General features: G+C 35.3%; 7 protein-coding genes across 8 annotated transcripts; 3 read left to right on the forward strand and 4 right to left on the reverse strand.

Annotated features, from left to right (window-relative positions):
• Positions 1-674: 674 nt before the first annotated feature.
• Positions 675-3425, reverse strand: LOC107618503 (transmembrane ascorbate ferrireductase 1). The gene is made up of 4 exons (XM_016320596.3): positions 3067-3425; positions 1742-1790; positions 1422-1621; positions 675-1225 (listed from the first exon to the last, which is right to left on the reverse strand). Exons 1-4 carry the CDS (start codon positions 3208-3210, stop codon positions 929-931), a joined length of 690 nt encoding a protein of 229 aa, XP_016176082.1. The 5' UTR covers positions 3211-3425; the 3' UTR covers positions 675-928.
• Positions 3426-7599: 4174 nt separating this feature from the next.
• Positions 7600-12361, forward strand: LOC107617117 (Myosin heavy chain-related protein). 2 transcript variants are annotated; one of them, XM_016318908.3, is made up of 8 exons: positions 7600-7862; positions 7960-8293; positions 8523-8723; positions 8813-8935; positions 9124-9161; positions 9286-9385; positions 9570-11483; positions 11767-12361. In XM_016318908.3, exons 2-8 carry the CDS (start codon positions 8225-8227, stop codon positions 11995-11997), a joined length of 2676 nt encoding a protein of 891 aa, XP_016174394.1. In that variant the 5' UTR covers positions 7600-7862; positions 7960-8224; the 3' UTR covers positions 11998-12361. The 2 variants fall into 2 exon arrangements, with proteins under 2 accessions (XP_016174394.1, XP_088356164.1); XM_088500038.1 differs by having other exon boundaries at positions 7845-7906; positions 7982-8293.
• A 615-nt stretch (positions 12362-12976) lies between these two features.
• On the forward strand, positions 12977-16243 carry LOC107617118 (uncharacterized). Its single transcript, XM_016318909.3, has 6 exons — positions 12977-13448; positions 13525-13728; positions 13889-14185; positions 14313-14687; positions 14939-15907; positions 15993-16243. The coding sequence occupies exons 1-6, from the start codon at positions 13361-13363 to the stop codon at positions 16064-16066; spliced, it is 2007 nt and encodes a 668-aa protein (XP_016174395.1). The 5' UTR covers positions 12977-13360; the 3' UTR covers positions 16067-16243.
• Positions 16244-16986: 743 nt separating this feature from the next.
• On the forward strand, positions 16987-18858 carry LOC107617119 (pentatricopeptide repeat-containing protein At1g55630-like). The gene has a single exon (XM_016318910.3). The coding sequence runs from the start codon at positions 17204-17206 to the stop codon at positions 18641-18643; it is 1440 nt and encodes a 479-aa protein (XP_016174396.1). The 5' UTR covers positions 16987-17203; the 3' UTR covers positions 18644-18858.
• A 1276-nt stretch (positions 18859-20134) lies between these two features.
• On the reverse strand, positions 20135-21128 carry LOC107617121 (heavy metal-associated isoprenylated plant protein 39). Its single transcript, XM_016318912.3, has 3 exons — positions 20925-21128; positions 20708-20786; positions 20135-20613 (listed from the first exon to the last, which is right to left on the reverse strand). Exons 1-3 carry the CDS (start codon positions 20931-20933, stop codon positions 20405-20407), a joined length of 297 nt encoding a protein of 98 aa, XP_016174398.1. The 5' UTR covers positions 20934-21128; the 3' UTR covers positions 20135-20404.
• A 748-nt stretch (positions 21129-21876) lies between these two features.
• Positions 21877-23263, reverse strand: LOC148546943 (actin-depolymerizing factor 7). The gene is made up of 3 exons (XM_088500041.1): positions 23034-23263; positions 22430-22689; positions 21877-22242 (listed from the first exon to the last, which is right to left on the reverse strand). Exons 1-3 carry the CDS (start codon positions 23034-23036, stop codon positions 22092-22094), a joined length of 414 nt encoding a protein of 137 aa, XP_088356167.1. The 5' UTR covers positions 23037-23263; the 3' UTR covers positions 21877-22091.
• Positions 23264-24247: 984 nt separating this feature from the next.
• On the reverse strand, positions 24248-26723 carry LOC107617120 (uncharacterized). Its single transcript, XM_016318911.3, has 6 exons — positions 26085-26723; positions 25861-25941; positions 25549-25687; positions 25220-25311; positions 25073-25103; positions 24248-24762 (listed from the first exon to the last, which is right to left on the reverse strand). Exons 1-6 carry the CDS (start codon positions 26634-26636, stop codon positions 24749-24751), a joined length of 909 nt encoding a protein of 302 aa, XP_016174397.1. The 5' UTR covers positions 26637-26723; the 3' UTR covers positions 24248-24748.
• Positions 26724-26750: the final 27 nt, after the last annotated feature.

Below are 26750 nucleotides of genomic sequence, written 5' to 3' on the forward strand. Positions count from 1 at the left end.
ATGGGCCATGCAACGAAATATAGAGTTTGAAGAAAAAAAATTGATATAGTTGGTCCGTGTTGATATGTAACCCATTTATGTAAAGTTTTTTTCCAAATTATATTGGGGTTGATTCATGGTATTTGTTTCTATGTAACACAATAGCCCAGTCCTAAAAGAATGCTCTTATTTTTATCAAAATAATATTTTATTTAATTATGATTAATAAATAACTATTAGCTATACGCATAATTAAATAACTCTTATGGCTTGCCATTATTAAGGCTATTTTATGGAACCAATATTCTATCAACACACTAATTCTCTAATGAGAAAGTCTAGGGAGCCAATGGCCTAAGCGTACAATGTGTACAATGAAGGTTTAGAAAGTATTAGAGATATCATTATTAGTGTTACGTTATCCTGTCAGGTTACGCTTTTGGGATGAGTGGTTTCAGGACATGGTATAAGAGTTCCAGATGCGGAAGGTCAAGAGTTCGAACCTTGGTGAACCCAAAATTAATTTTTTATAACATGAGATGTTTATTATCCCTGGTATCCGGATGGTTATCCTTGGTATCTGGATGGTTATTCTGCATAGTATAAGTGATGTTCATTTAATTCATAAACCAAAGATTTAGCCCATTGTACATATTGTACACTTAGGCCATTGGCTCCCTAGCACTACTCTTCTCTAATACATTGAATATTCTTTGGTACATCTAATACATGGAATATATGTCCACAATTTGATATTTTCACTTACAAATCAGCAAGGAGTGAAAATAAACTAAAAAAATTACAAGGTAGACTGATTTTTCATGACGTAGAGCACAACATTGAGGATTAATTACAAGCTATGTCCATAATACAAATAGATATTATTTCCTTTTTCCCAATCCCAGCACACACTGATAACAAAAAAAAAAATATGAGGTGGAAGACAAATCTAAATGGGTGCATAGTCATCTTCTGCAGGTGGAGCATCAGATAAAGCAGATAATACAACAAAAGCACCAAATAAGATTGTGATCACAGCAGTGAAGTTGACAAGTAATGCCTCAGAGCCATATTTTGCCAATCCTGAGTTCTCCAAGAAAGTGAGTTTCTCCAAAAACCCAAGAGAAGCAGTGCCAATAGCCAATACATACACGAATAGTCCAAATAGAACATGCCAAGGTAGTGATTCGCGTCTAATGGCCGGAGTTCCACCAGGGAAGAAGAAGATCACAAACCCATATAGCCACTGCAGATCACAAAATAGAAATATTCAATTCTTAGTTTGAAATAGCAGAGCCAACAGGGACATGAACCATAAACGCAAACAAAAACATTTCCAGCTTTCAGAGAATACTATATACTATAATACTAATTATACTATTGAATATGTTCCAGAAGCATGCAAGTACATGTCGATGTTTCAGCCTTATTGAATGGTTTACCTGAATGCCATAGAGGGAAATAACTGCAATTCCAAGCCATGAATGCAAGCTGTAGAGATTGGCAATCCCACTTTCATTATGATTCTTGAAAGCAGCACAGATTCCAAATATTCCAAGTGCTAATGCAATTGCATGGAGAGTAAGGTGTATCACTTTCTTCACTTCCTTCTTCAAAGGAAGAGATTTGTAACTTATGATAGCTGCAAATTGTTCAAATTAGGCAAAATTAGTGAAAAAAAAAAAACACTTAATAGGGTTAAAAAAATAAAAAGGAAATAACATTGACCTAAACCAGTAACTTGTGAAATTAGTTTGATTACCTTCACCACCAAGAAATATCAAGCCAAGTATCATAAGAACAGGATGGAGCTGTATAAAGTAAAAAGATAAGTAAGACTTGACAAAAATAGATGGCACAAGTCAACTGTATATACTTTACACATAGTTTTACAATGATAGTCACTAATATATTGTAATAAATAAAATTTTCCAATAAATAAGCAACTTTTTCACACTCTATATGTTCAGAGGAATCATGATCATTTTTAGAGCTAATGATAACAACTAGAAAGAAATTACAAACAGCTAAGAACAGGAACAAAAGTCCTGAGAGTACCATTTGTCCATGTGTGGTTGAATTTGCACCACATGAAACCAAGCACGTGAAAGTTCTTTTCCCCACTCAAATACCAAACAGATAAGCATGCATGTCTATTCTCTAGCTCAAAGAGGGTAGGTACAAAAAAGGAGCTTATAATCTTATTATTAAATAATAAAAATAAATAAATGATAATAACATCTATTGATCTAATAACATGAGACCCACCCATCATGCTAAAATACAGAAACACAGTTTTAGACTTTAAGGGGAATTCCTCTGACTTGTTCAACCAAACAGGGCCAAAACACTTGGGTCCAATTTACTATTGCAATTATCCAAGTCCCTCTTGTTCAATCGTCAATGGTCCAACAAGCAGAATTAGAAGAAATTTTGCTGATAATTAACATGACAATCATATTGGTTCTCCAATACAATAGCTAATTCAGCCAGCACACGATAGCAATAAAGAAAAGCAGAACTTCTGCCTTTAAAAATTAAGAGACAAAAAAGGGGGATTTTATTCTAATCTAGTATGAATAACTTTTAAATATATAAAAAGCAGTGCTCAATTAATTAATCACAAGTTGCAGCAGGCTCCTTGAGATGTGAAATATTATATCACACCAGATACATACGACCCGTTCAAGGAAAAAAATAATAAAGGAAAGTTGCAATAGTGTTAATACTTTCACAGAGACTCAATGACATGGTGTCATATAAAAAGGAAAAAAAAAAAATTCAATTCAATCAGTCACTTTTATATATACATACATGATACAACAATTGGAATTGTAAGAAAGTAGCAAAAATTATGATATATGTTGTGATTATAGCTATATAATATAAGATGAGTGGTGCTTACATTTCTATGGTTTGATATTTGATACTCCAAACTTTGATTATAGAGAAATGTGTAGAAAGAACCTAACCTAACCTTACATTTCACTTACCATGAAATTGAATCTCCAAGAATTGGGGTAAAATGAAGAAACAGATACTGAATATCGTAAAATGTAGCAAAGAGAGAGAGAGTGAGAGAGATACATTGAAGATGAGGTTCTTGTTATCGGCGTCCCAGGCCAAGCCACCCCTGAAGTGAATGTTCCAGACGAGGACGAAGATGATGGCAACCAGACCAAGGACGTGAACGACGTATGTGAAGGGAACGGCGGTTACGCCCAACGCCATCGAAACGCTTAACTGTCTCTCTGCGACTCAACAACCAACGGGTCAAACACGAATAAAGAGCAGCTCACTAGTACTTGTAGCTTGTTAACTCATTATGACTCCATTCTCCACCGTCCGATTCACATCCTGGCTAGATGCTCGCCACGTTGCTCTTTCTCATTCGAAATAAATCTACTTCATTTTTCTTCTGTTTTTTCATATCAGAAGAAAAATCCACTAAAATGTAGATGCGGGGAATTTCAATATAGATAAGCTTATCAGTTATAATATTGGAAAAAATTTAACTTTTAATTCAATTATGTCCTTATTTATATTACACATCACATCATCGCAATGGCTACAATTACAGGTAGGTGTTAGAAAAAGAGTAAATAATTATGATTATATGAAATATATTTTTGTTTGCATAACATCTAATTACATGCACACGGTTCATTGTAAAGAATATAACATTAAAATTCACCAATTTAGAATAGGTTCGATTAAAAGAGTTTTTTTTTTTTTTTTTTTTTGCCCTCGCCGATATTATTTATAAACATGGGGGGCCATTTTCAATGTATTTAATAAAAAATTTTTTTTGTTGGCAGTGGTTGATGGATGAATTTAGACGCTGAAAGCAACAAAATGCAGCTGGATGCCTGTACCTGTACCGCTGAAATAAGCAGTGACGTTCGCCCTTTTTTTTTGGTGAATAAAACCTCTTTTTATGGACATAAAACAACTAAGCCTACAAAATTTGGGCTTTATATTTTGGGCTGGGTATGCGAGCACTCTGTTTTGAATATTATGTATTTTGCAATCCAAAAAAAATGATTTAGTGTCGCAATCGATAACAATAATGTCATATTCTAGAGATATTATTACGTTGGCATGCATAAAAGATAAAACTATTGGCAACCACTATGTTGGATCAAAATGAAGCAATTAATGGCTTAATCCTGATTTGTTATGAACTGCTTAACCTTAGTACAAAATCTTACATTTTTTGTCAACTTTTTCTCTGAAATTTTGTTTGTCAACTACTACATGAAAATAATAATTGAAAATTATTTGATAGTTTAACATGTTTTATAAAATTATTTAACAAAGCATATATTCACATCTTAATTCTTAGTTAATAATTATCATCTTCACATGAAAATTTTCTCACCTAAATAGCTATTTTATTTTGATTGAATAAGCACAAATATATTGGATGGTCAACTAGACCAATGAATTGACATTCTTGAAGGTTGGCTTGAACTTGTTTTTGTTGATAATTGAATGACTGAATTTAAATTTGGAGATGTATAAATTTGAAAATAGAGCGCAGCATTATTTATCCCTTTGGCAATTTCAATCTGGATATAAATGTGGCTTAAAAGACTACATTAAAAAGGGTATACATACCTACCGGTCTCGTAGGTATATTAGATGAAAATAATAAAATCAAATGCACATAATAACTCCGATGATTCAAAGATCCACCAATACTTTAGTGTCTTCTTAAGATTCTCTCACTGTTGATATGTAAAATTGATGGAACAAATTTGTTATATCAGCTGGTTGAATTTTGGTATATCATTAATGATATCTCTAATATTTCAAATCTACATTATTGAATTAGCTTAGTACATGTACAAAGTTCAATTATATTTGATAAGAGTCCCGTTAGGGAGACAATGAGGTATCTATATAATATGTACAATGAGCTGTTTATTTGGCTCAATATGTATTAATAATATAAATTAAACATTGTTATTCTAAATTTCTAGTTGTTTTTTGTGATTTCTACCCCCAATTTACTCTAAATTCTTTCACATTAACCCTTCATCATCCACCATTACCTACCCTCCAAAAAATTCCATTGTTTGTTTCGCAGAAAAACCCCTTTCTTCCGCGCTCGCATCATCCCAGTGTTGCTGCCTGGGTCTTGTTGAATTACTCGAAGAATAAACATCCACGAAAACTGAAAAAGTAAACATCCAAAATCATACAAAAATGAACATCCAATGTGAACGTGTATAAATCATAACTAGCAATCATCGTCTACAACTAAACACCTAAGAATAACCATCCACGTTCACAGAGAAAGTGAACATCCAGCGACAGGAAAAAGGCACAAACCGGCTGTAATGGAGGCGCTAGACGTCCGGGTTGCTGCGGTGTTGCGAGCTCGACTCACACAATATGCGCGTCCTCCCTACGTGCGGTGGCCTGTGTGGACGACGACGCCAGTCGGAAGAGTGTCAGCGCAATGTCCGACAGCAACTGGTAACTGTACCAGTTTTTGTTTTGAGGAGAGGGTGAGAGAAGAGTTTATACCGTATTGAGAGAGGGAGATAATCCTAATTTAATTCTGACGGAAATCATGATTTGATTCAAATTTTAAATGAAAAACTACTCAAAATTAATTAATTGCCATAATTACTCAAAATTAATTAATTTTCATAATTAACAGAAATATGATTTAATTCAAATTTTAAATTAAAAGCTACTCAAAATTAATTAATTGCTTCTAATTTAATTCTAATTTCAATTTAACCCGTTATACTATAAAACATACATTAACTGCTCGTACTTTTCCATTTGGTAATTGATATACGTCACAATATTCTCCAATACTCATTTCATTATTATTTCATGAAATTAATGTAATGTTAAATGAACGTTTGTTTAGGGCAGTGGAAGTGCTAAACCGATACGAGTCCAAGCACTTAACTACTAATTGATGACTTTTCCACACCGTGATTGGTAATGAATGATTTGGTATCAGCTTTTGAAAAGGTAAATCAACTTTTTAATTACTCTGGCACAAAGGAAGAAAAAGTTGTAGACTTGTATCCCTCAGTGCGGTGAGTGTGGTGGGGAGAAAGGGAATCCGAATAACATAATGCTATGGACAGATAAACCATATAAATTACAGGTTGAAGATTGAAAAATATACATAATTTATTATTTTTTAGTAAATTAAAGTGAAAGTGGCTCTTGAATTTGGTTAGTGGATAACTTAAAGGGGTACACGAAGTTTGACAGTGATATCTTAAATGGAAGGGCAGTGTTGGAAATTAAATTAAAGCATTAAAAGAAAGCACACAACAGCTACTAACTATATAACACCAAAATTGTGAGTGTATGATTAATGTATGGATCCGTATAAGCATGGCTATGGAATTTGAATGGAGCTACGTGGACATTGGACAATGCACGTTTCTTCTTATTCAAATCTTGTGTTCTTTGCATGTGATCCAATATATAACATTTGCTGAATTTGATAGCTAAATAATATATAGCTTAAGCTTAGTACTTCACACGATACAAAGTCACAACCACAATTTCGTACGTAACACAACACATTTGGGAAGCTCAGTTTTTATGCAACCCAAAAAAATGTCGGTCACAAACTTGTTTTATAAAAAAAAAGTATACATTAAATATATTAAATAGTTTTTTTTTCTTTTTCTATTTCACATGATAATGATGTATATCAAATAATGTTGGAAAAGTTTCTTATTGGAGTGTTTCCACCTCATGGTACGTTGATGTGTTAATTGCTTATTAATTAGATAAACTTAAGAGAGAGCATTTAAATATTGCTAAATATGCTTAAGGCCTGTTTGGCCGCCGACAATGGCATGTGCTGAATCTGTGTTGTGCACACAAATGCCTAGCTTGAAATGCTACAAATTATAAATAAAATTACCTGTATTTAATATGATTAAAAAATTTAAAATCTTATCTTCTAATAAAATTGATTTTGCTAGAGATAAGAAGGGTGAAGATTGGTGGGGACGAAAGTAGGGCGTCAAAATGGGCTAAATTTATAGGACTAACTCGTTTATCTATTTAAATAAGTGGGTTTTGCCTCTAAAATTAAGTTCGTTTTAATTTCGGATTAAATGGGCTGAACCCGATTAACCCGAAAAAAATGACGGGTTAAACGGGCTGGCTCGCGGACTAAATGAGTGGTCCGTTTATTTTTTTTTTACATTTTTTTCAAAAAAAAAATAGCACTTTTAGCTAATATTTCTCCCGATCCGACTTGAAAACCTAACCCACTAACTAAAAAAATATTATTTTTTAAAGATTTTTTACTTAAAAGTAATCATTTTTATCAAAATATTTTCAAAAAATAAAATAAAAGGATAAACGGACTGGCCCGTTTAACCCATCAGACTGATCATAAATAGTTCGGACTGAAAAATTATGGCTCGCAAATGAAACGAACGGTCCAACCAATTTAATCTACAGATTTAACCGAATCTAAATGAACCAGACTAGCACGTTTCACAGCCCTAGACGAAAGGTTTGGCATTTACAACTCATTTTGTGAATAAACTTTTGGCACAGTGTCCTTGCAGCAAGAAAGGCACTTCATTTATGTTTCTGGTGGGTTGATTGATGCTTATCAGAGACAGCACACAAACACATGCACATGGACATGCACATTGACATTCCTCTCCCTCTTTACTTAACCCTTTCCAAGCTCCTTTGGTCAACATAAATCTTCATCCTTCTACCCCCATTCCAAACGTTACAACTTGGTCACTTTTTTTAAAAATAATATTAAGTTTGTTTTTAACTATTTTCATCTAGTATTGACTGTATTGTATTTTATAACATGTTGGAATCTTGGTGTGATTAAGAGTCAATAGAGAATTGCATGAATCCGGGTCAGTCTTGTCATTTTGAATTTGCTCACTTCATGTAAGTCAAGGTGAGAAGCTTCTAATACCAAATTTACTTTCTTGAATGCTCTTTTTTTTGTAGTTTGCTAATGATGCAAGTTCAGTATCTTAGAGGCCAGCCAACCAAGTAAGCAAGAAAGGACTTCTTAACAAGCACTACTCTCTCTTTCTCATTCTCAACATTCTCTTACTTCCTCCCTCCATTTCCATTGCCACCACTCATCAAACTCGAGAGATCTGTCACCAAATAATTATATTAGTGACCAATGAGGTGCAGCTTCTAAGATTCTTGTCTTGTCCTGCATCTACAATTACTGCAACTCCGTAACAACTATCAGCCTGACAAGATGTTCAAGTCATGGAGCAAGAAGAACAAGATCAAAGCTGTGTTCAAACTCGAATTTCAGGCAACTCAGGTAAGAAGAAAAAAAAAAGACAAGGACTTTCTTTATTCTCATGGTACTAAATCTGAAAATGGGGTTTGGCCTATCTGTCATAACTGTATCATATTGCCAACAAGATTTGAAATTTGAAATTTATACTGTATCACATAGTGGATTCTGTGTATTGAGGGGAATGTTGTGTATTGTGTGTAATTGTAAACAAATGTGAAGAATCTGAATCTGTTTTTGTGTTATTGATTAGGTGCCAAAGATGAAGAAGTCTGCACTGATGGTATCTTTGGTTCCAGATGATGTTGGGAAACCAACTGTGAAACTGGAGAAAACTGAAGTTCAAGATGGGGCCTGCATATGGGAGAATCCAGTTTTTGAATCAGTTAAACTTGTTAGGGATGCTAAATCAGGAAAAATCCATGAGAAAATCTACCATTTCATTGTTTCCACTGTAGGTGGTTGTACCTAAGAAAATTTAACACTTCCCTTTTTACCTGATTAGAATGTTCTTGCTTAATTCTTTATGGCTTCTTGTTGCAGGGATCTTCAAAATCTGGCTTTCTTGGGGAAGCCTCAATTGATTTTGCTGATTTTGTAGCAGAAGCTGAGCCAATGACTGTCTCTCTACCCTTAAAATTCGCCAATTCCGGTGTAGTGTTACATGTTAGTACCCTCTTGTCCCCCTTCCTATCTTGCTTCTTGTGTCATATTATTCATCTCTTGATGTTCTTGTGCCGTAAGAATCTGAGCTTTCTAGGAGCTTTTGTTTCCTTTCATGTCTTAAACTACTTAATTACCATCAGATTACAAAGACCATTCATAATTTACTCACATAAGAATTGTTGAGACAGGTGACAATTCAGAATGTGGAAGGATATACTGCTGAAAGGTGAAAATGAATATCCTTTTACATTTAACCTTTGTAAATTTCCATATTCTTCTTCTTGCTTTTCTTTCTGTTCCCATAATTGCTTACAAGTTACAACCACATGCCTTATATACCTTAATTCCAGAATTGGAGAAGATAATGGAGCTGAAGAACTTTATAATGACACAACCTTGAGACACCAACTGAGCTTTGGCAGTACAGAAGAAAGTTATAATGTTGAAGAAGTAAGGTCCATAAGATTCCTTTATATGGATGACAATTTTGCACTAATTTGAAATTTTCCTTATTGTGATTTTTTTCTTTTTCTTTTATGCATTTAACATGAACTTCTTAAGCGGATAAGTTAATGAAATGAAATGATACAATTTATACAGTTATAGTCATGTTACCTTTGTTGTTATCTTATAGAATGGGAACATGGCCAAGACCAGATCTGGATATTCTGAACAAAATGCATCTAACGGCATTAGTCCTGGGGTAGCTTCATGGGAGGATCCTTATAGTTTCAGAAATACATCACTGCCATCATCAAAAGGAACTGGTGAGGCCACCGAGAACCAAGTGCACAAGAGGTCTAACACAAACTGGTCTCTTGGTTCAGGATCAGATGGAAGTTTAAACAGCCTTGAAGATAGTCTTCCAAGATTCCAAGGACATTCGGATAACACCATTGAAAAGCTCAAAAGTGAAATCACTTCTCTAAAGCGGCAAGCTGAAGTATCAGACTTAGAGTTACAATCGCTTCGAAAGCAGATAGAAAAAGAAAGCACTCGGGGACAAAATCTGTCGAGACAAATTATCAGTCTCAGAGAGGAGAGAGATGTGTTCAAACTTAAGTATGAGAAGCTCCAGTCCCAGCAGAGTTACAATGATGAGAGCAAAGCTTCAAGAGCCTTGAAGTCTGAGATTGAAGATACTAGGATTCAGTTAGAGGCAGTTAAGGAAGAGCTTGTTTATGAGAAAGAAACGAGTGCCAATCTTCAGTTGCAACTGCACAAGACACAGAGCTCAAACTCGGAACTACTTTTGGCTGTGACAGACCTTGAAGCAATGCTGGAACAAAAGAATAAGGAAATGTCAGATCTTTCTACCAATGTGAAATCCCAAAACAGTACTAGTCAGCGTGGTCATGCTAGAGAATTAGATTTCTTGAGGCAGAAAATTGAAGATCAGAATGGCGAAATAAACATGTACTGCAAGCAAAATGAAGAGCTAAACGAGCATATAAAAGAGCTCACTTTGGAGTATGACCTTCTTAAGAAGGAAAATGTTGATATCACTTTGAGATTGAAGCAAGATGAAGTTCAGCACCTTAAGTTACAAAATGAACATTCAGCTTCTTTGGCTACAATACAACTCCTCGAATCACAAGTAGAAAGACTAGAAGAAAGGATAAAGATGCTGGAAGATGAACATTCAACATCATTGGTCTACATCAAGGAACTTGAAAATGAAGTTAAGTCTTTGGAGAAAGAACTGAAAATGCAGGAAGAGAAATTTGAAGACGATATGCGTGCTATCCAACGTGCGAAAGCTGAGCAGGAAGAACGAGCCAGCCAAGCCGAAGAGGCCTTGAAAAAGACAAGACACAATAATGCTGTTGCTTCAGAGCGGTTTCAGGAGGAATATAGATTGCTTTCTGTTGAAATGGCGGCCAAAGTTGAGGAGAATGAAAAGATGAATGACAAAGCAGCTGCTGAAGCTGATGAATTGCGGCAGAAGAACAGACTTATAGAAGAAATGCTCCAGAAATGCAACCAAGAGCTCAGGCTAATTTCAGATCAGCACGAATTGAAACAGCAAGAGCTATTGAAGCAGATAGATTCAAAAGGAAAAGCAATGGAACACATGTCACATGAATTAGAAGTTAAATCCAAACAACTTGAAGAAGCAAAAAGGCAAAGGGATGAAAAGGAGGCTGCATTTTCAAAGCAAATTCAGTTGCTTAGATCTCAGATTAAAACATTGTTGGCAGAGGAGTGCACATTGTCTAAATCCAAGCTAAAAAAGAACACAGCTGAGATGGTAAGGATAGATGCACAAACAACAAATGATGAGGAGATGGTGCTCAGCACCCTACTGTCAGAAGTGGAAATCTTTAAGGTGCAGCACAATGAAACAAAACAAAGTTTGCACAAAGAACAAGTGGAGAAAGAATGTATGAAGAAACAGATATCTCAATTAGAAGGAGAGTTGAAGAAGAAGGAAGCGGAGTTAAGTGCTATGGAGAAGAAGATCAGGAATAACAAAGGACGAGATTATGCCGCACCTCTTTCTTCTGCTAAGGCCCAGATTAAGAAATCAAAACCAGAAATTGAGAAGGTAATTCTTCAGCTTCTAGACTTCATATAAGAAACTAAGAGCATAATGTTACTGTTTGTATTAATTAGTGCACAATACAAAACCAAGAGAATAGTAATAGCATCATAATTCAAACAGAGTGTAGAGATGCTGAAACTTCAGTTGAAATGAAATCATACTTAGATCCAGTTTTTAAACAACTTCCTGTTCATGAATCACAAAACAATGCAACTATATATGGCAAGAGTTGTGTACACTGTTTGATGAATTGTCTAACTGTTGGTATATTTTGTAACATGAGAAGGGAACGGATGCGGGAAGCAAATCAGCTAAGAACCAAGATAGCGAGGTCCGAATGCATGAACTGTTGAATGAAGTATCAGCCCTTAAGGAAAAGAACAAGAACATGGAAAGCGAGCTGAAAGAAATGGAAGATAGATATTCAGAGATTAGTCTGAAATTTGCAGAGGTTGAGGGAGAAAGACAGCAGCTCGTTATGGCGGTACGCAATCTCAAGAATGGTAAGAAGAACTAGAATGCATCTTCAGAGGTGGTGATGTCTCAGACAAATCACACATGGTTTGTGAATGAAACAGAATACATCATGAAACCAAATATATGACAAGTGCTTTGAACTTGGGCTGTGACCTTTAATCCTGTACATGAGAGCTAACATTTTTACCTCATACAAATTTAACCAGTCCTTTTGCTCTTCAGCTTTGAGCCTTGTATTTTATTTATATGTCATGTAACCAATAACTTATCAGTGATTCTTTGGCGCTCCCTACATCACGGTTCTGTTGTAATTTCTGCATCACACTTCAACTATATTTTTAAGACAAGAACTGCGATGTTGAGCATTTACAGGTACAGAATGAGAACATTTTCTTTTACAGCAACACAAGAATTTCTCAGTTTGTCATAAGTTTTAACATTTTTGGTGGTGCAACATTGGATACAATATGACAGATAAACAAGATGTACAACTATGATGCCAAGAAGAAATTCTTTTCCCAAAAAGAAAAAGAAAATGTTGCCTACTTTAATTGCTTAAGTATTCTCATTGAGGGACTTAACTCTAATATGGCAATAATAAAACATCTGGGTAGATTAAATTACTGCATTTAATGGAATATAGAAGTGAGTTTTCCTCAAGATGTGAAGCCAAAGTATCATGATTCAAATACAATGAACATAGACACAATTGATACCACAATCAAGAGAAAACCATTAATTGAAATTTTTCAAAATCCAAATTTCCAAGCTAACCTGGATGGATCATGGATCATGGATCATGAATCATGGATCAAACTAAAAAGTACATGTTACTGCCACGTTACAGGGAAAGTAACACTAAAATAAATAAATAATTGTGACAGTTTGCTTAACTGCTATTCTTGAAAGCCCCATCCACCCATTATTTAGCATAACCGACAAGACAAGAAGATATCTTTTTGACTTTCCTAACTACAATAATTTAAGAACCAAAGTAGACACTTGTCTATGCTCCTTACCTCATCCTACATTCACGTCGGCAAAATCTGAATTATTTTACATACATGCACTCTTGTCACTTGGCTAGTGATTAGTTTCCGTGTGTCAGTTAATCACATCTAAATCAAACATTAATCCTTATTCTTCGGATGTGACCCTACATTACTATATCTAGCATTCCAACTCTAAACAACATTTCAAATGACGACGACAGTTATTTGTTTTTGAAAGAAAACAAAAACCGCTCACTATGTACGTGTCAGTTGATGATTACATGTTACCAATGTCCACGTGGCTCCAGTTATGAGATGCAAAGTTGCAAACTGTTTCATGGGACTTGTCTATAAACTCTCTATAGCCTTTACTCTCTTTTGTATACAGAGATCAATTAAGCAGTTTCTTTCATGGAGTCTGAAGTAGTTCGTAGTCATCAAGAACAAGATGAGAATGATGAACAACAACCACCCTTCAATGATTCTGCTTCACAACTCGGTATGAGTCTCTTTTTTCTTTTTCATGTATGCAAGTTTGAATTTGAAGGCATCTGATCGGGTGCATATGTATGCAGAAGAACAACATAGTGATCCTGAGAAGAAGTCATCGGTTCTGAACAAGGTGAAGGCAAGGGCTAAGAAGATTAAGGATACAGTAAAGAAGCATGGTCAACGAGTCCTTGATCATGTTCATGACAATAGCAGTAGTGAAGATCAGAACAGTCCTGTTCATCATGACATCAATGAGCCTGAAAACCAACAAGTTGATAGAGCATTAGGTACTCTACTCTTTTCTCTTTCTTCCATATTAGAAACTAAACTATTCTTTTTTTTACATCATCTTTTTCAATCATATACATATTAACATATTGTATGTTAAAATATCTGAAAAGTTAAATCCTCACGGTTTTCTTTTCTGTGTTGTTGAATGTTGTGCAGTTGATGAAAGTGGAGATGTTAAAGATGCTCCGCCAACGTATCAACAAGTCGAAAATTATGTTAAAAATGCTGCAACGGAATCTGAGCAAGTAGAAAATTTGGGCAAGTCAGAAGCCAATTATGGTGGCACAACAAATATGGGAGAAGAACCTCAGGACAAGGCAGGAACTGTAGGTGTTGTTTCTCCAACTGATGAAAACATAGCCACTGAGGAAGAGAAGGAAGGGCATTCTAAGGACACTTTGGAGAACATATCTGAGGCATACGCTACTACTCGAAATTATCAAACTGGAACAGGTAATCATTTGCATTAGTAATGGTTTGATGACCAACCAGCATTTGTTATATTTATCATTTAACAAAATGATTCAAGAAAAAGAAATAAGTTTAGTTGAGTTGGATTTTGTTTTTGGATATTCTGCAGTTGGTGAAAGTGAAGCTGTTCAAAGTTCTCCCCCAACATATGAGCAAGTGGAAGATTTTGTTAAAAGTGGTGAACCAGAACCTGAGCAAGTTGAAAATCTGGACAAGACAGTACCAAGTTCTGGAGGTACAACACCATTTGTGGGAGAAGAACCTCATCACCAGCCAAGAGTTGTTGGTGCTTCTCCAACTACAGAAACTAATGAAGACATAACCACTGAACCAGCTAAAGCATTTGCTGAGGAAGAGAAATTTAAGGGAAATTTGGAGAATCCAACAAGCTTGGGTGAAGAACTGCACCCGCCGGGAAGTAGGCCTGAGGCATACACTATTCCTCCCAGTTATCAAACAGAAGACACTGATTCAACAGGGAAAGGTAAGTAGGAGCAGAACTCAATTTTCTGTTGTAGATTATGCATCATGTACTGATGCATTGTAATATTACTGCTATACTTTGTAAAATTTCACAGTTAAATTTGATAGGAGATTGCTGCCAAGGTGGTGTTTGTCTTTAGTGTTGATAACATGGTGTGGTTAGAGACTGATTGAAGTGATCAAAATTGGTGATACATAATTTATCACTTGCCTGATGATTATGTATGTTAATAAATGATGTTGGGCTTGCAGGTCCTGATGATGAAATAAAGATTAAAGAAGTGGAGAAATCTTTTGAGGAGAAGATCAAAGATGATCCAAAGTCTGTTCTAGTGCCAAAATTCCTGCCAGATTCTGCTGAAACTCAAGACTCTTCTGATGGAAACAAAGATCAATCTGAGCAAAAGCCAGAGCCTCAACTCTCAAGTGCAACTAAAACCGAGCACCCTCCTGATCATGAAAACCATGAACGAGACTTGCCAGAGCTTGTGCAAGAGAAGGAAACTCAGTTTGCTTCAGATACTATATCCTCAAGTACCAGCAGCCACAGGGAAAATCCTGAAGCAACTGAACAAACTTTCAACAGCAACATATCCAGAGATGAAATGGAGAATCCATCAAAGGAAAAGAGTTACTCAGATGAGATATCATCTGCCACTTCTGCAATTGCTGCTGATAGGGCTATCTCTGCTGAAGGTGTTGCTGCTGTTCCTAAGAGTGATCATGGAGAGAAAGGTGATGGAGAGGGAAAACGTGAGGATTCTTCTAACAAGTCAGGAAAGAACATTGCTACCTCTGTGACAGAGAAACTTGCTCCAGTTTATGGGAAGGTTGCTGGTGTGGGAAGTGCAGTGAAGTCTAAAGTGTCCGGAACCAGATCAGAAGACAGTGTTGGAGTTGAAACAGAAAATGTGGAGAAAGGAGAAGACAAAAGGGTGAATGTGAAGGACTATTTGGCTGAGAAGCTAAAGCCTGGTGAAGAAGACAAGGCACTTTCTGAGGTGATTTCAGAAGCTTTTAACAAGCGTAAAGAAGATCCAAAGAAGGCTTCTGAGGGTGAGGATAGGGATGTGGATGCTATAAAGAAGCAAGGAGAAGAGACAGTGGCTGAAACTGAAGAGAGCAATGTGAGTAGTCCAGGAAAAAGTGTGGTTGGTAAGATTAAAGGTGTTGTTGGCTCTTGGTTTGGCAAATCAGAGGAGAATCAATCATCATCAAAGGGTATATGTTTTCTTGGCAGATTTTGCAAACACATTTGTATATGACTAGTATAATTCTGATTCTGATGTTGTTCTTATGAATGCAGGAGGTGAAGATTTAACATTGAACAAGAATAGTGGTGAAATCCAGGCTGAAGGTGAAAGAAGACTGGAGGAGTAATGCAATTGAAGAATTTATTATTTATGTGCTTTCTGGTTGTCTCATGTTGTTAGTTGTTACATATGTTTGTGTATAGTGGATTTATGTGAACCTTGTTATGTGTATGTGCAGTATCAATTATGTATGAACCACACTGTATTGTTATTATTAAGTGAAAATGGTGTCTTAATACTTAAATAGTATATTTTCTTGTACACATCAGTGGAGATAAATGCTCTTCCAAATAAGAAGAAAACAATTTATCATTGATCTCAAGATGTTAATGCTATTTGTAAATTGATTATGGACATCAAAAGTAGTAGAAATCTTAAGGATAATGTGGTGTTCTGCTGAAGGTCTATTGAGATATTCACACAAGTTGACAAATGAGAGTTTAATTACTTTTAAATTAAAGTACTACTTATATATAATAGAAATTATTAATTCAATAGTGGTTAATCTCTAATTTTATTACTTTATCAATTTTCTTATTTTAGGTAATTAAAAAAAAAAGGATATTAATTGCATTGTCAAACTAAAATCCTAAACTAGAAATTTGGGTAAAAGTTAACCCCGATTTTTTCCTTTCTTTTCTGGATCTGTTTTTGGACTACGCTTTTGGGATTTAAGAATAATTGACTTAGAGGTGGCCCATAATTCATCAAACACATCAAAGACTAAAGCCCAAACTGGCCTGACAAAAAAAAACCCAAACTGGACCAAAACGAGAGAGCCGTGTCCAAAAAAAAAAAAAAAGCGAACGAAACGATGCGTTTGACGGCAAAGGAAAGACTTGAGAAAAAGTGATTTCTTCTTCCTTCGTCCAATGTGTTAGGGTTTTGCAGTTGCGGAGTTCAGTGAGATTAGTGACAATGCATTGCAGCTCCATATGATGCAATTCTCCAGCACCTGCAACGCTGTCTCGATCAAAACGCCAAAGTATCGTTCAACACGGTACGATATTTTGCCCCTTCATGTTTATCTCCTTGTTCTTGTATACTCAATCTGTTCCTCCAAGCTGGATTTTTCGATTCGATGGGCATCATCCATCAGCTCGGTAGCACCATGAGCTTCTCGAAGATTCCAGTGCAGAGAAACTCCGCTATTGTGTTGTGTATTTCAAAGTTGCTGATATAATAATGGGTTCGAGATCGAGCCATGAATTCAGTAACCCTTTTAGGTCCAAGAATAGTTCACAAAATTCCCCATTGCTTGATTATGTCACGGAAATTATGTGACGGTAGTTTCCTTGGTGATGATGGGTTTGAATGCGTCGAGGAACCTTTAAAAAGGATAGTTTCGGAGTATGATTCCAACGAGGGTGAAAGGCTCCATGTGGATGAGGATTGGAGCTGTAACCATAATCAGTTTTCGCTTAGAAGAGGGTTCTTAGAAAACGTGAAGCTAGATGCCAAGAAGGTCCTTGAGGTTCTTCGACAAGATGGACCGGGCCTTGATGCTAGGTTAGTTTTAGATGAATTGAATGTAAGTCCGTCCGGGATTCTTGTCAGAGAAGTTCTCGCTGGAATCTTGAAGAGCATAAATTTTGAGAATAAAACCAGGTGTGCCAAATTGGCATACAAGTTTTTCGTGTGGTGCAATCAGCAGGAGGACTACAGACCCACTTCAAATGCATATCACTTGATGATGAACATATATGCTGAGTGCCTGGAGTTTAAGGCGTTGTGGAGGTTGGTTGATGAGATGATTGAGAAAGGGTTTCCTGCTACTGCTCGTACGTTCAACATTTTGATTCGAACTTGTGGTGAGGCAGGTTTAGCTAAGAAATTGGTGGAGAGGTTTATTAAATCAATGACTTTTAATTATAGGCCTTTTAAGCACTCCTACAATGCGATTCTGCATGGTCTTTTTGTGTTACGCCAGTACAAGTTGATTGAGTGGGTTCATCAACAAATGTTGCTGGAGGGTTTTTCTTCAGATGTTTTAACATACAATATTGTCATGTTTTCTAAGTACAAACTTGGAAAGATGGATCAGTTCCACATACTGCTTGATGAGATGGGTAGGAATGGATTTTCTCCAGATTTTCACACCTATAACATTCTTCTTCATGTCCTTGGTAAAGGAGACAAGCCCCTTGCAGCTCTTAATCTTCTAAATCTCATGAGAGAAACAGGTATAGAGCCAACAGTGCTTCATTACACCACATTGATAGATGGACTCAGCAGAGCTGGGAATGTGGATGCATGCAAATACTTTTTTGATGAAATAATAAAGAATGGGGGCACGCCTGATGTGGTGGCTTACACTGTAATGATAACAGGATATGTAGTGGCAGGTGAGCTTGAGAAAGCTCTGGAAATGTTTCGAGAGATGATTTCTAGAGAACAGGTCCCAAATGTGTTTACATACAATTCCATAATTCGGGGATTATGTAAGGCACGAAAGTTCAAGGAAGCCTGCTCAATGCTCAAGGAGATGGAGACCAAAGGTTGTAGTCCAAATTTTGTTGTCTATAATACATTAGTGAGTAGTTTGCGCAATGCCGGAAGAACCAACGATGCTCATGAAGTGATAAAACAGATGATGGAGAAGCGGAAGTATGCTCACATACTTTCGAGGTTTCAAAAGGACTAATGTATAGTTATAGGGTAGATTGTCAACTTGGATACGTTAACTTATGGGTATCTACAAATTATCTGGTTAGCTGTGACCAATGACCCACTGCGGGTTCAAATGGTTCCCTCCTCCTCTGATATATATATTTTTTGAGCAATTGGTAACTGACATGTAACCTGTACGCCCATTTTTTTTCCATAATACATAAAAAAATTACTTGTTTACTGGTTTCAGATATGCTTCTTTTTCATTTATATATGCCTGCATTTCCCAAAAAGGTTAAGGAACATAAATTATCTTTTTTTTTCTTTTAATAGTGTAAACATTATATACTTATCGTAATAACTTTTATTTTTTGCTCAAGTATTATAAATCTAACTGGATGTCTTTAACCAACCAGGCATAAGAAATTGATTATTACGTAGAGGAATGTGTTACATCCTGTCCATTCTTCAGCTTATATTAATGATAGATGTACCCCTTTTGCCTAAAAAATTCCTGCATGTTTGAAAAAACATTTCTCATTATGACTAGCTAAGTCAATGATGTTTGGTTGGTATTAAAAGGTCACATATAGCTTATAGCATGAATATTTCATGTTTGCTATATAGTCTTTTATCATCAGGTTATATATACATGATGCATTGGGTCTCAAGTTTCAATTGTTGCATGGCCCCTTTCTTTTGACATTTGAAGTGGCACCATGATTATTTGCCTGTTATGATTATTGTTTTATGTAGGCTGAAATGAAGAACTGAGATTGGGTTTTCAGTTGAGATATGTATGAAGCAGGACGACTCCGCTGCTAGTATAGATTGATTTTTTTTACTTCTTGTTGCTATAGATGAAGATCTAACACTATATATTCACACACGCACAATGAAGTTGGCGGGTGTGTATGAATGTATGTTATGAAAAAAGCCGGGACTGTTGATTTTTTTATTAGTCTCTATACATGAATGTAAACGTGTATGTAAAAATTCAGCTGACTTATGTATAGTTACAATTTATTGTAGTCCTGTAATGACCTCTGCAAGTTGAAATTGTACTTATTTGAAGTGATTCTGCTCCGAGAAAGATAAAATGTTTACCACAAAAGAATTGTCTCTTCTTATAAGCTTACATTGTGAACTTCTCTAACAGAGTGAAGATTTTTTCAGATTCTCTCATGACCAAGATAATCTGTCGCTGTTGCCCACCATATATACAGCCAAAGATGACTCGACAGAATGATTGACGAAAATGCTTTGATCATGAAGCAAACGTGTGTATATACATGACTTAGCTTTCACACTGAGATGAATGCTTTGAAAACCATAGTTGTCTTCTTTCATCTTTCAAGTGGTAGTGTGGAATGATGGAATCACGAGCGTCCTATACACTTGGTTTCATTGGCACTTAATTTATAGAAAATCACCATGAAATTTTAGTTTAATAATCATTTGCTGAAACAAGACGTCATATTTATCTACAATCTTATCACTATCAGAGGAGAAGCCGTGGCCGCAATTTACAAGATCAGATCATATCATACATCTCTTCAATGCTTACCTCCACTCATACATAATAATGTGAATATCAAAGAAAATTAAAATCCATACAAATTTTTAATGCTCATCTAGTTACTTGTTTCCATTTCAGCAATCAAGCACTAGAAAATGATTGTGACCACAGATTTATAAAGAAACCAACATGAATTAAATCCATGATTTCTGTATTATAAGAAAGAAAAAAGAGGGAAGAATATGAAAAATCAGATGACATGTATTGTAATTGTATTTATTTATTCTCCTTGTTTGCCTCTTCTTTCTTCTCTTCCTTCTTCTCTTCTTGTTTTGTTTCTTCTTTCTTTTCTTCCTTAGCAGGTCCAACCGATAATATGTCAACCTTCCCTATCTTCTTCAGTTTCTTCACTACTGCCACTGCATCCATTTCACCAATCACTGTTATCTTCTGTTCATTTATATCTACAGCAATCGAATCAATCCCTGTTCATCAAACAAACAGTTCATCAAATACACTAATCCTTGGTTGCGTTCCATGAATATATATTCAAGTTTTCTGTGGGAGGAAGAAACCTACCGAAGATATCTGCAACTGCTTCAATTGCCTTTTTCTTGGTTTTTTCATCAGTCATAGTAAGGACCTTCAACTCTATCTTCTGCAAATAGATAGAGATAGATAAGAACAAAGAAATACAATTACTTTTAACTAACTAAACAAGCATAAGCATCAACATACATAATGAAACAAGACAATGGAGAAGAAATTAATGTAAACAAAATGTGCAATTGAGTACCTGAGCCATTCTGATTCTCCACAAGCGAGTGACAAAACAGAACAAGGAAAATGAGAATGAAGACTCCAGAATTTTGTGGCCTTTGTACTTTTATTTTGTGGCCAGCATGGCGCAGTTCAATAGCTTACGTAGGACAATTGTTTTGACATGGTGATGGCATGTTCCAAGCCTTTAGATTTTTCTTTTTCTTTTTTTTCTATTCACTTTCTTGTCATCAACCATATTTGCTTTATATATATAGATATTAAAAATAACATGTAAGATATTAGTGAAATGGAAAGTAGAAGAAAATTCTGATTAATTACTTGTCACTAAGAAAAGTCAGATGAAGACGTTATAATTAATGATATTCTAAGTGCATTAGTCTTTATTTCATGAGGCACCAATCCATTGTTTCCTTAACAGTACAAAAAATTATAGAACAAAAGGCTAACATGAAGAAAAGCTTGTATGTTGTAACTCCTAGCAGACATCTGAATGGTTTACATGTAATATAATATTCATACAACTATACAAGATTGTCCATTCTATAAATTGCTTCTGTTGTTTTGTCTTAGAACCTTTTGTAATGGAAAAATGATACAATCCTATAATCCACTATAAGTTATCAAACATACATCCGAAACATGCTTAGGTCAAAACATTCAAAATATAATACCTGCTATGAGTGACCATTAGTAAATTAGAAATATTTACAAATAGCAGGTGACTTTGATTCAACAAGTATCATTTTTTGTTTAAATAGACTACATCTTTTTACATGTCAAAAAATTCTTTGAATATTCTAATCATCAAAACATATACGAGTATAAACTCTAGATTAATTTTCAAGTCTCCCATCTTACAATTATTATTTAACCAATTACATCAAGGGTTATTAATCTTAATGTACTTGAAGGTGTCAGTCTGCAAACTCAGGAAAGAAAAGGGGGTGGGGAAGAAATCCCAAGGTCACAGAATCAAAATGTATATAGTTGCAATAAGGCAAACCTTCTACTATAGTCTGAAATACATGGCAGTGTGTTCTTCTATCATATTAAGATACAGTTTAGAATGTAGATCGTAAGACAAAGAACAAAAAAAGAAAGGGGAAAAGGTAGGGGAATGAAATCAAATATGGTGGTTATTACTTTTATTATATCAATAATAGATGTATAGAACTATATATTATATTGCCCGGGCTTTTATGATGTCAAAGCTCATCTCACTTGGATCCGTTGCTTGCAATTCAACTTGAATGCCATCGAGTTCCCTCTTGAATCTATCCTTGGAGCTCGCATACACCATCTTTTCTCTCACTCTTGATGTATCCGGTGCCCTAAATGTTAAACAATTAATTCATCAGAGGAACTATGACTTTCAATTATCAATTGTTCTTCCCTAAAATTAACTTGAGAATCAGAAAAATTACTGCAATATGTTAGTATTATTAACATTTCTACACATAGCTAGAAAGAACTATGAGTTTCAAAATGCTTTAATGAAACTGAATTTCATCAAATTACCATGCAATGAAGAAAATTTTGCTTTTCTGACAGTTCTCGTCCGTAGTGAAATCGAAATCAAAGACAGCATATCGGCACTCATTAGCAGGTAGAGAAGCAGTGAAGTCATCATAGGTTTCGTCGGGGCTTCCGACTTTCTCCACCACCACTTCTTGGTTCTCAATCCTGAACACAATGAATCGGTAATTCCTCTTTGCCTTTAACTCCAGAAACTTCAATTTACATGCATCATTAACAGCCATTCCAGATGCCGCGTTCGCCTAACACAGTCAATTCATCGTAAAATCAAAGGAAATAACATAAGCATACAACACAGTTCAAGTTCTTACGTTTATGCATTTCATTAATTGCCTAAAGAGGTTAGATTTGCACAATAGTTATGAAAGTAAGATCTACCAAAATTATACAAATGAAGTTCTAAAATCAGAAAAATTCTGTTATATGAAATGATTAAGCAAATTTCATAATTGTATTAAGTAAATCCGATGGTGCTAAAACACATAGAAACAACGGCATCTCTATCTGGCACTATATAATATAACACATGTTCTCAGATTTCAGATAACTATTCGGCATTGAAAAACGAAGGAGAAAGAGAACGTACCATGATGTCGTCGTTGATGGAGAAAGCCTCAAAGGAGAAATGAGAAAGAAAATGAGTTAGAGATTTGGGAAAGAAACAAGAAAAAAAATGAGAGAGAAACAGAGGAAGAGATCCTTATTCAGAGGGAAATAAGAGCCTGGAGACAAAAACGGAGAGCAATAGAATTTTGAGGCAGGAAACAGAAGGTTCATATCATTTCTAAACTTTGATGGCTCTTAGCGTAAACCAACCTACATTGCATTTGCATGTGCATGTGCATCAATATATGATTATGATGCATGCTTTCTTAATTACAAATCACACTTAATACTCGATTTGGTACCTGAAGTTACACGCGAGTCTCAATTTAGTCCCTGAAGTTTCAATTATCTCTATTTAGTCCCCAAACTTTGTGAACATAACTCATGTTAGTCCTTAAAACAATTTTCAACGTATAAACGTAAACGAAACACTGTTGTGACAGCCGGATGCCACACTAAATTTTGTAAAATGATATCGTTTTGGTTTTGGCACTCAAATAACCTAAAAACAACATCCTAAATGGTGTTTATTAAAATTTTACCTAGCAAAATAAGTAATACGATGTCGTTTTTGAGCTATTTAAATGTTAAAACCAAAACTGCATCATTTTACAAGTTTTAACGTGACATGTGATAGTCTACAACAGCACTCTATTAACGTTTTTATACTAAAAATGATCTCAGAAACTAATATGAGTCACGTTTATAAACTTTCAGGGACCAAATTGAATATTATCTCTACAAATTATCTTTTACCATGTCATCACATTATAATATTAAACAATTAATTATCGTGTTAAATATCTTAGTTTTGCACGTATTTTGAAAGCAAAAGATTAATTTTTCTTCAAATTATAATTGGACTTATACCTCGTTTTAAACAATATTATATTAATGTTCTAGCTAAAACTAACCCAAGATAACATACTCTTTTGCCAAAAGTAATGCGGCATTGGTTTTCGTTTTTAGATAAGAAGCTTCAAAGGAAATTGAAATTCAATTCAAATGGTGAAAATATGGCGTGACAAACATTTAAAAATACTTTTTGTTTGTTTATTTGTTTTTACCAATTACTATTAGTATCCTATATACATAGACGAACGAAATAACAAATTTCTAAACGCGAAATGATATTTACATAATTTCTTTTTTTACATTTTTTTATACCTTTCTTTTATGGTACAAAAAAAATAATTTTTTTGTCATTTCTTATCAATTATTTTTAATACAAAATATAAAAAGTGTACAAGAGAAAATTACACAAAAATAGGGTATGTAACCTCCCTTGTTCCTAAACTCAAATAAGTAACATGAACACCATATTACCAGTTTCAAATGTCAACCTATAGCTTCATTATCTTAGTCTCTACGGAACATGTTCTCCTTATGGCTACAAGCCACTGATCTGTTACCCAAGAAAACTCAATGAACTATACGCCACCAATTAATCTCGAAACATAAGCGAGGAAAAATATAAATATATATATAAAAAGGGATTAATTTCCATCAACATGGCATGCAAATATTGCCAATGCTTCTGTTAAAAAGATATATGGCGAATAGAAACCTACAAAATTGGAATACCACGCCTCCAAGACATGACACAATCACACAACCATACATGTAATTTTGCTCATTGACAGGAAATCATCCCTGCTAGTTATTTGTAACCACACAGACAGCAGCGTGCTCTCCTTAAGCTTCCACAGCTGCAAGGAATAACCAACACTTGTCAGAGACAAATTAACACATCTACTATTCAAGAATTAGCAAGATAAATTACATGTTTGGCAACAAAGTATTTACGGGAAGTAATAACGTTATCTTATTAATTTTTTTTTTGTCAAAAAGCTGTCTTAAGCTTTTCATATAAGCTGTTTTGAACTAAAAATAAACTAATCCAAACATACCATTTGAAAATAACAACAGCTCAGCAGCCACAACAAAGTTATTAACAGCAGTACAACATTTTCAGAGCAAACAATATGAAAAACAACAATGAGAAGATAACAGACTTACTTTTGTCAATAGGCCCATTAGCAGCAACCTCCTGAGGAATATGAATCATAAAGGACGTTATACTTAACTCAATGAGAAGATGTTGTGAGAACAATGAATCAAAACACTCCCTTCATATTACGGGAGTAAAAAAAAGCATAAAAATACCTTCATACTGATTCCATGACAAGTTTGTGGACACTTATTAGTGAAGTGTCCATGGGCAAAACACAATAAGCACCTAGCAAATCGTCCTCCCCCTATATCCCACGAAAGAAACAATTTCAATCACATGGCAACACAGGAAAAACAGTGTAAAGTGTTACCATAACATGTGTGAAGATTATATTGTAGCAAAGGAAGAACTGACTGGTAGTTATTAATATTAACTTGTAACTTTGTTACTTTAAAGTGCAGAATTAACAAAGCAGTATCATTCTCATATTACAATGGAAATAAGTAAGGAAGTTGCCGAAAGCAGGAAAATTGAAGCAAACCTGCTGTAGAAACCGAGCATTTTGCAAGCGTGTGACCGAATTCCCCACAAAAGAAGCAAATTTCCTCGTGAATGTGTCGACCTTTCCTCTTCGGACATTTCCAGAATTTATGACCAGGCACTTGGCATGATTGACACACCTGGAAACACCAAGTTAGCCTTAATGCACTGTAAAATACTACTCCCTATTGTATCATTATAAAAAAGACTGGGGGACTAGGACCATTATTTTGCAGTACCTACACTATTATTCCACAATAGAGGCACATATAATATAACTATTGAAACTAAATATATGGATCCCATAACATACCTCATCATAGGCCACTCCAGTGAGTAGTGCTTTAGTTCCCTGACTCCGGGTATGATGAGGTGAATTGGCATTGCCTGTTCTCTGGAGATAACAAACAACTAACCATTTATGCACTACAATGGGTAACTCTTATTGTATCAATTCCAATATATGCTAATGCTAAAATAGGCCAGAGTGACATTCAATACAACTCGTACAATAAATATATGGATCTTATTGCATACCAAAGGGATTTCATCAGTTGACTCAGAATTGTAGTTGTTAGATTCTGACACGTTGCTCCGAAGCAATCTCTTACTTTTCTTCTTCTCTTTGTTCTTGTGATTGTGTTTGGTGGGTTCTGCTTCTGCCACTTCATTATTGAGTGCATTGTTCTTGTTTTTGTTCTTCCTCCTCCTCCTGGCATTCTTTGACAACTTCTCCTCAGGTTCCAGTTGGAGTGCAGCACCTTCATATTTACCTTGCCCGTTTTCTTTTCCAGCTAAGTCAACTAATTTAGCTGCCAATTCATGCTTAGAGAATAACTGGGGGTTCTCTGCACCAGTTTCCTTCAATTGCTGAACCACCGCGGAGCCTGAATTGGGGTTAGGGTTAGGGTTAGCTTTAGGACGTGTGTTGTAGCGGTGGCGGTGAGTGGGGGGTTGTGGAGTTGGAGCATGATTGTGCTTCCTCCTCCTCTTCTTGTTGTTGGTGGTGGTGTGTTGCGGAGAAGAAAGAGGATTAGGGTTGCTGTGATCGTCTCTGGACCTCTTGCGGTTGGGGGTATCAGAATCCATTGTTATTCAAAGAGGAATAGGGTTAATGCATCAAGAGCCAGGGAAACTTAAATAACAATCAAAGTTCAACCCAAAAACTAACAGCCCAATATTATTCCCTAAATTTTAATTTTA

The sequence above is a fragment of the Arachis ipaensis genome, chromosome B9, assembly GCF_059453495.1.
Source record: "Arachis ipaensis isolate K30076 ecotype BB chromosome B9, ASM5945349v1, whole genome shotgun sequence".
Taxonomy (NCBI): Eukaryota; Viridiplantae; Streptophyta; class Magnoliopsida; order Fabales; family Fabaceae; genus Arachis; species Arachis ipaensis.

What these genes read in the sequence shown, in the direction of transcription:
- LOC107617118 (XM_016318909.3), top strand. Translation starts at nt 13,361, where the DNA reads ATGGAGTCTGAAGTAGTTCGTAGTCATCAAGAACAAGATGAGAATGAT. An exon ending in ACAAGTTGATAGAGCATTAG is followed by an intron (nt 13,729 to 13,888) that starts GTACTCTACTCT and finishes AATGTTGTGCAG; the next exon opens with TTGATGAAAGTGGAGATGTT. An exon ending in AAATTATCAAACTGGAACAG is followed by an intron (nt 14,186 to 14,312) that starts GTAATCATTTGC and finishes GATATTCTGCAG; the next exon opens with TTGGTGAAAGTGAAGCTGTT.
- LOC107617121 (XM_016318912.3), bottom strand. An exon ending in AGCAGTTGCAGATATCTTCG is followed by an intron (nt 20,614 to 20,707) that starts GTAGGTTTCTTC and finishes TTTGATGAACAG; the next exon opens with GGATTGATTCGATTGCTGTA.
- LOC148546943 (XM_088500041.1), bottom strand. An exon ending in AAAATTTTCTTCATTGCATG is followed by an intron (nt 22,243 to 22,429) that starts GTAATTTGATGA and finishes TTTAACATTTAG; the next exon opens with GGCACCGGATACATCAAGAG.
- LOC107617119 (XM_016318910.3), top strand. Translation starts at nt 17,204, where the DNA reads ATGAATTCAGTAACCCTTTTAGGTCCAAGAATAGTTCACAAAATTCCC.
- LOC107617117 (XM_016318908.3), top strand. Translation starts at nt 8,225, where the DNA reads ATGTTCAAGTCATGGAGCAAGAAGAACAAGATCAAAGCTGTGTTCAAA. An exon ending in ACCATTTCATTGTTTCCACT is followed by an intron (nt 8,724 to 8,812) that starts GTAGGTGGTTGT and finishes TTCTTGTTGCAG; the next exon opens with GGATCTTCAAAATCTGGCTT. An exon ending in ATTCCGGTGTAGTGTTACAT is followed by an intron (nt 8,936 to 9,123) that starts GTTAGTACCCTC and finishes TTGTTGAGACAG; the next exon opens with GTGACAATTCAGAATGTGGA.
- LOC107617120 (XM_016318911.3), bottom strand. Translation starts at nt 26,636, where the DNA reads ATGGATTCTGATACCCCCAACCGCAAGAGGTCCAGAGACGATCACAGC. An exon ending in CAACTGATGAAATCCCTTTG is followed by an intron (nt 25,942 to 26,084) that starts GTATGCAATAAG and finishes TGTTATCTCCAG; the next exon opens with AGAACAGGCAATGCCAATTC. An exon ending in GTCATGGAATCAGTATGAAG is followed by an intron (nt 25,104 to 25,219) that starts GTATTTTTATGC and finishes CATATTCCTCAG; the next exon opens with GAGGTTGCTGCTAATGGGCC.
- LOC107618503 (XM_016320596.3), bottom strand. Translation starts at nt 3,210, where the DNA reads ATGGCGTTGGGCGTAACCGCCGTTCCCTTCACATACGTCGTTCACGTC. An exon ending in GATATTTCTTGGTGGTGAAG is followed by an intron (nt 1,622 to 1,741) that starts GTAATCAAACTA and finishes AACAATTTGCAG; the next exon opens with CTATCATAAGTTACAAATCT. An exon ending in TTTCCCTCTATGGCATTCAG is followed by an intron (nt 1,226 to 1,421) that starts GTAAACCATTCA and finishes TGTGATCTGCAG; the next exon opens with TGGCTATATGGGTTTGTGAT.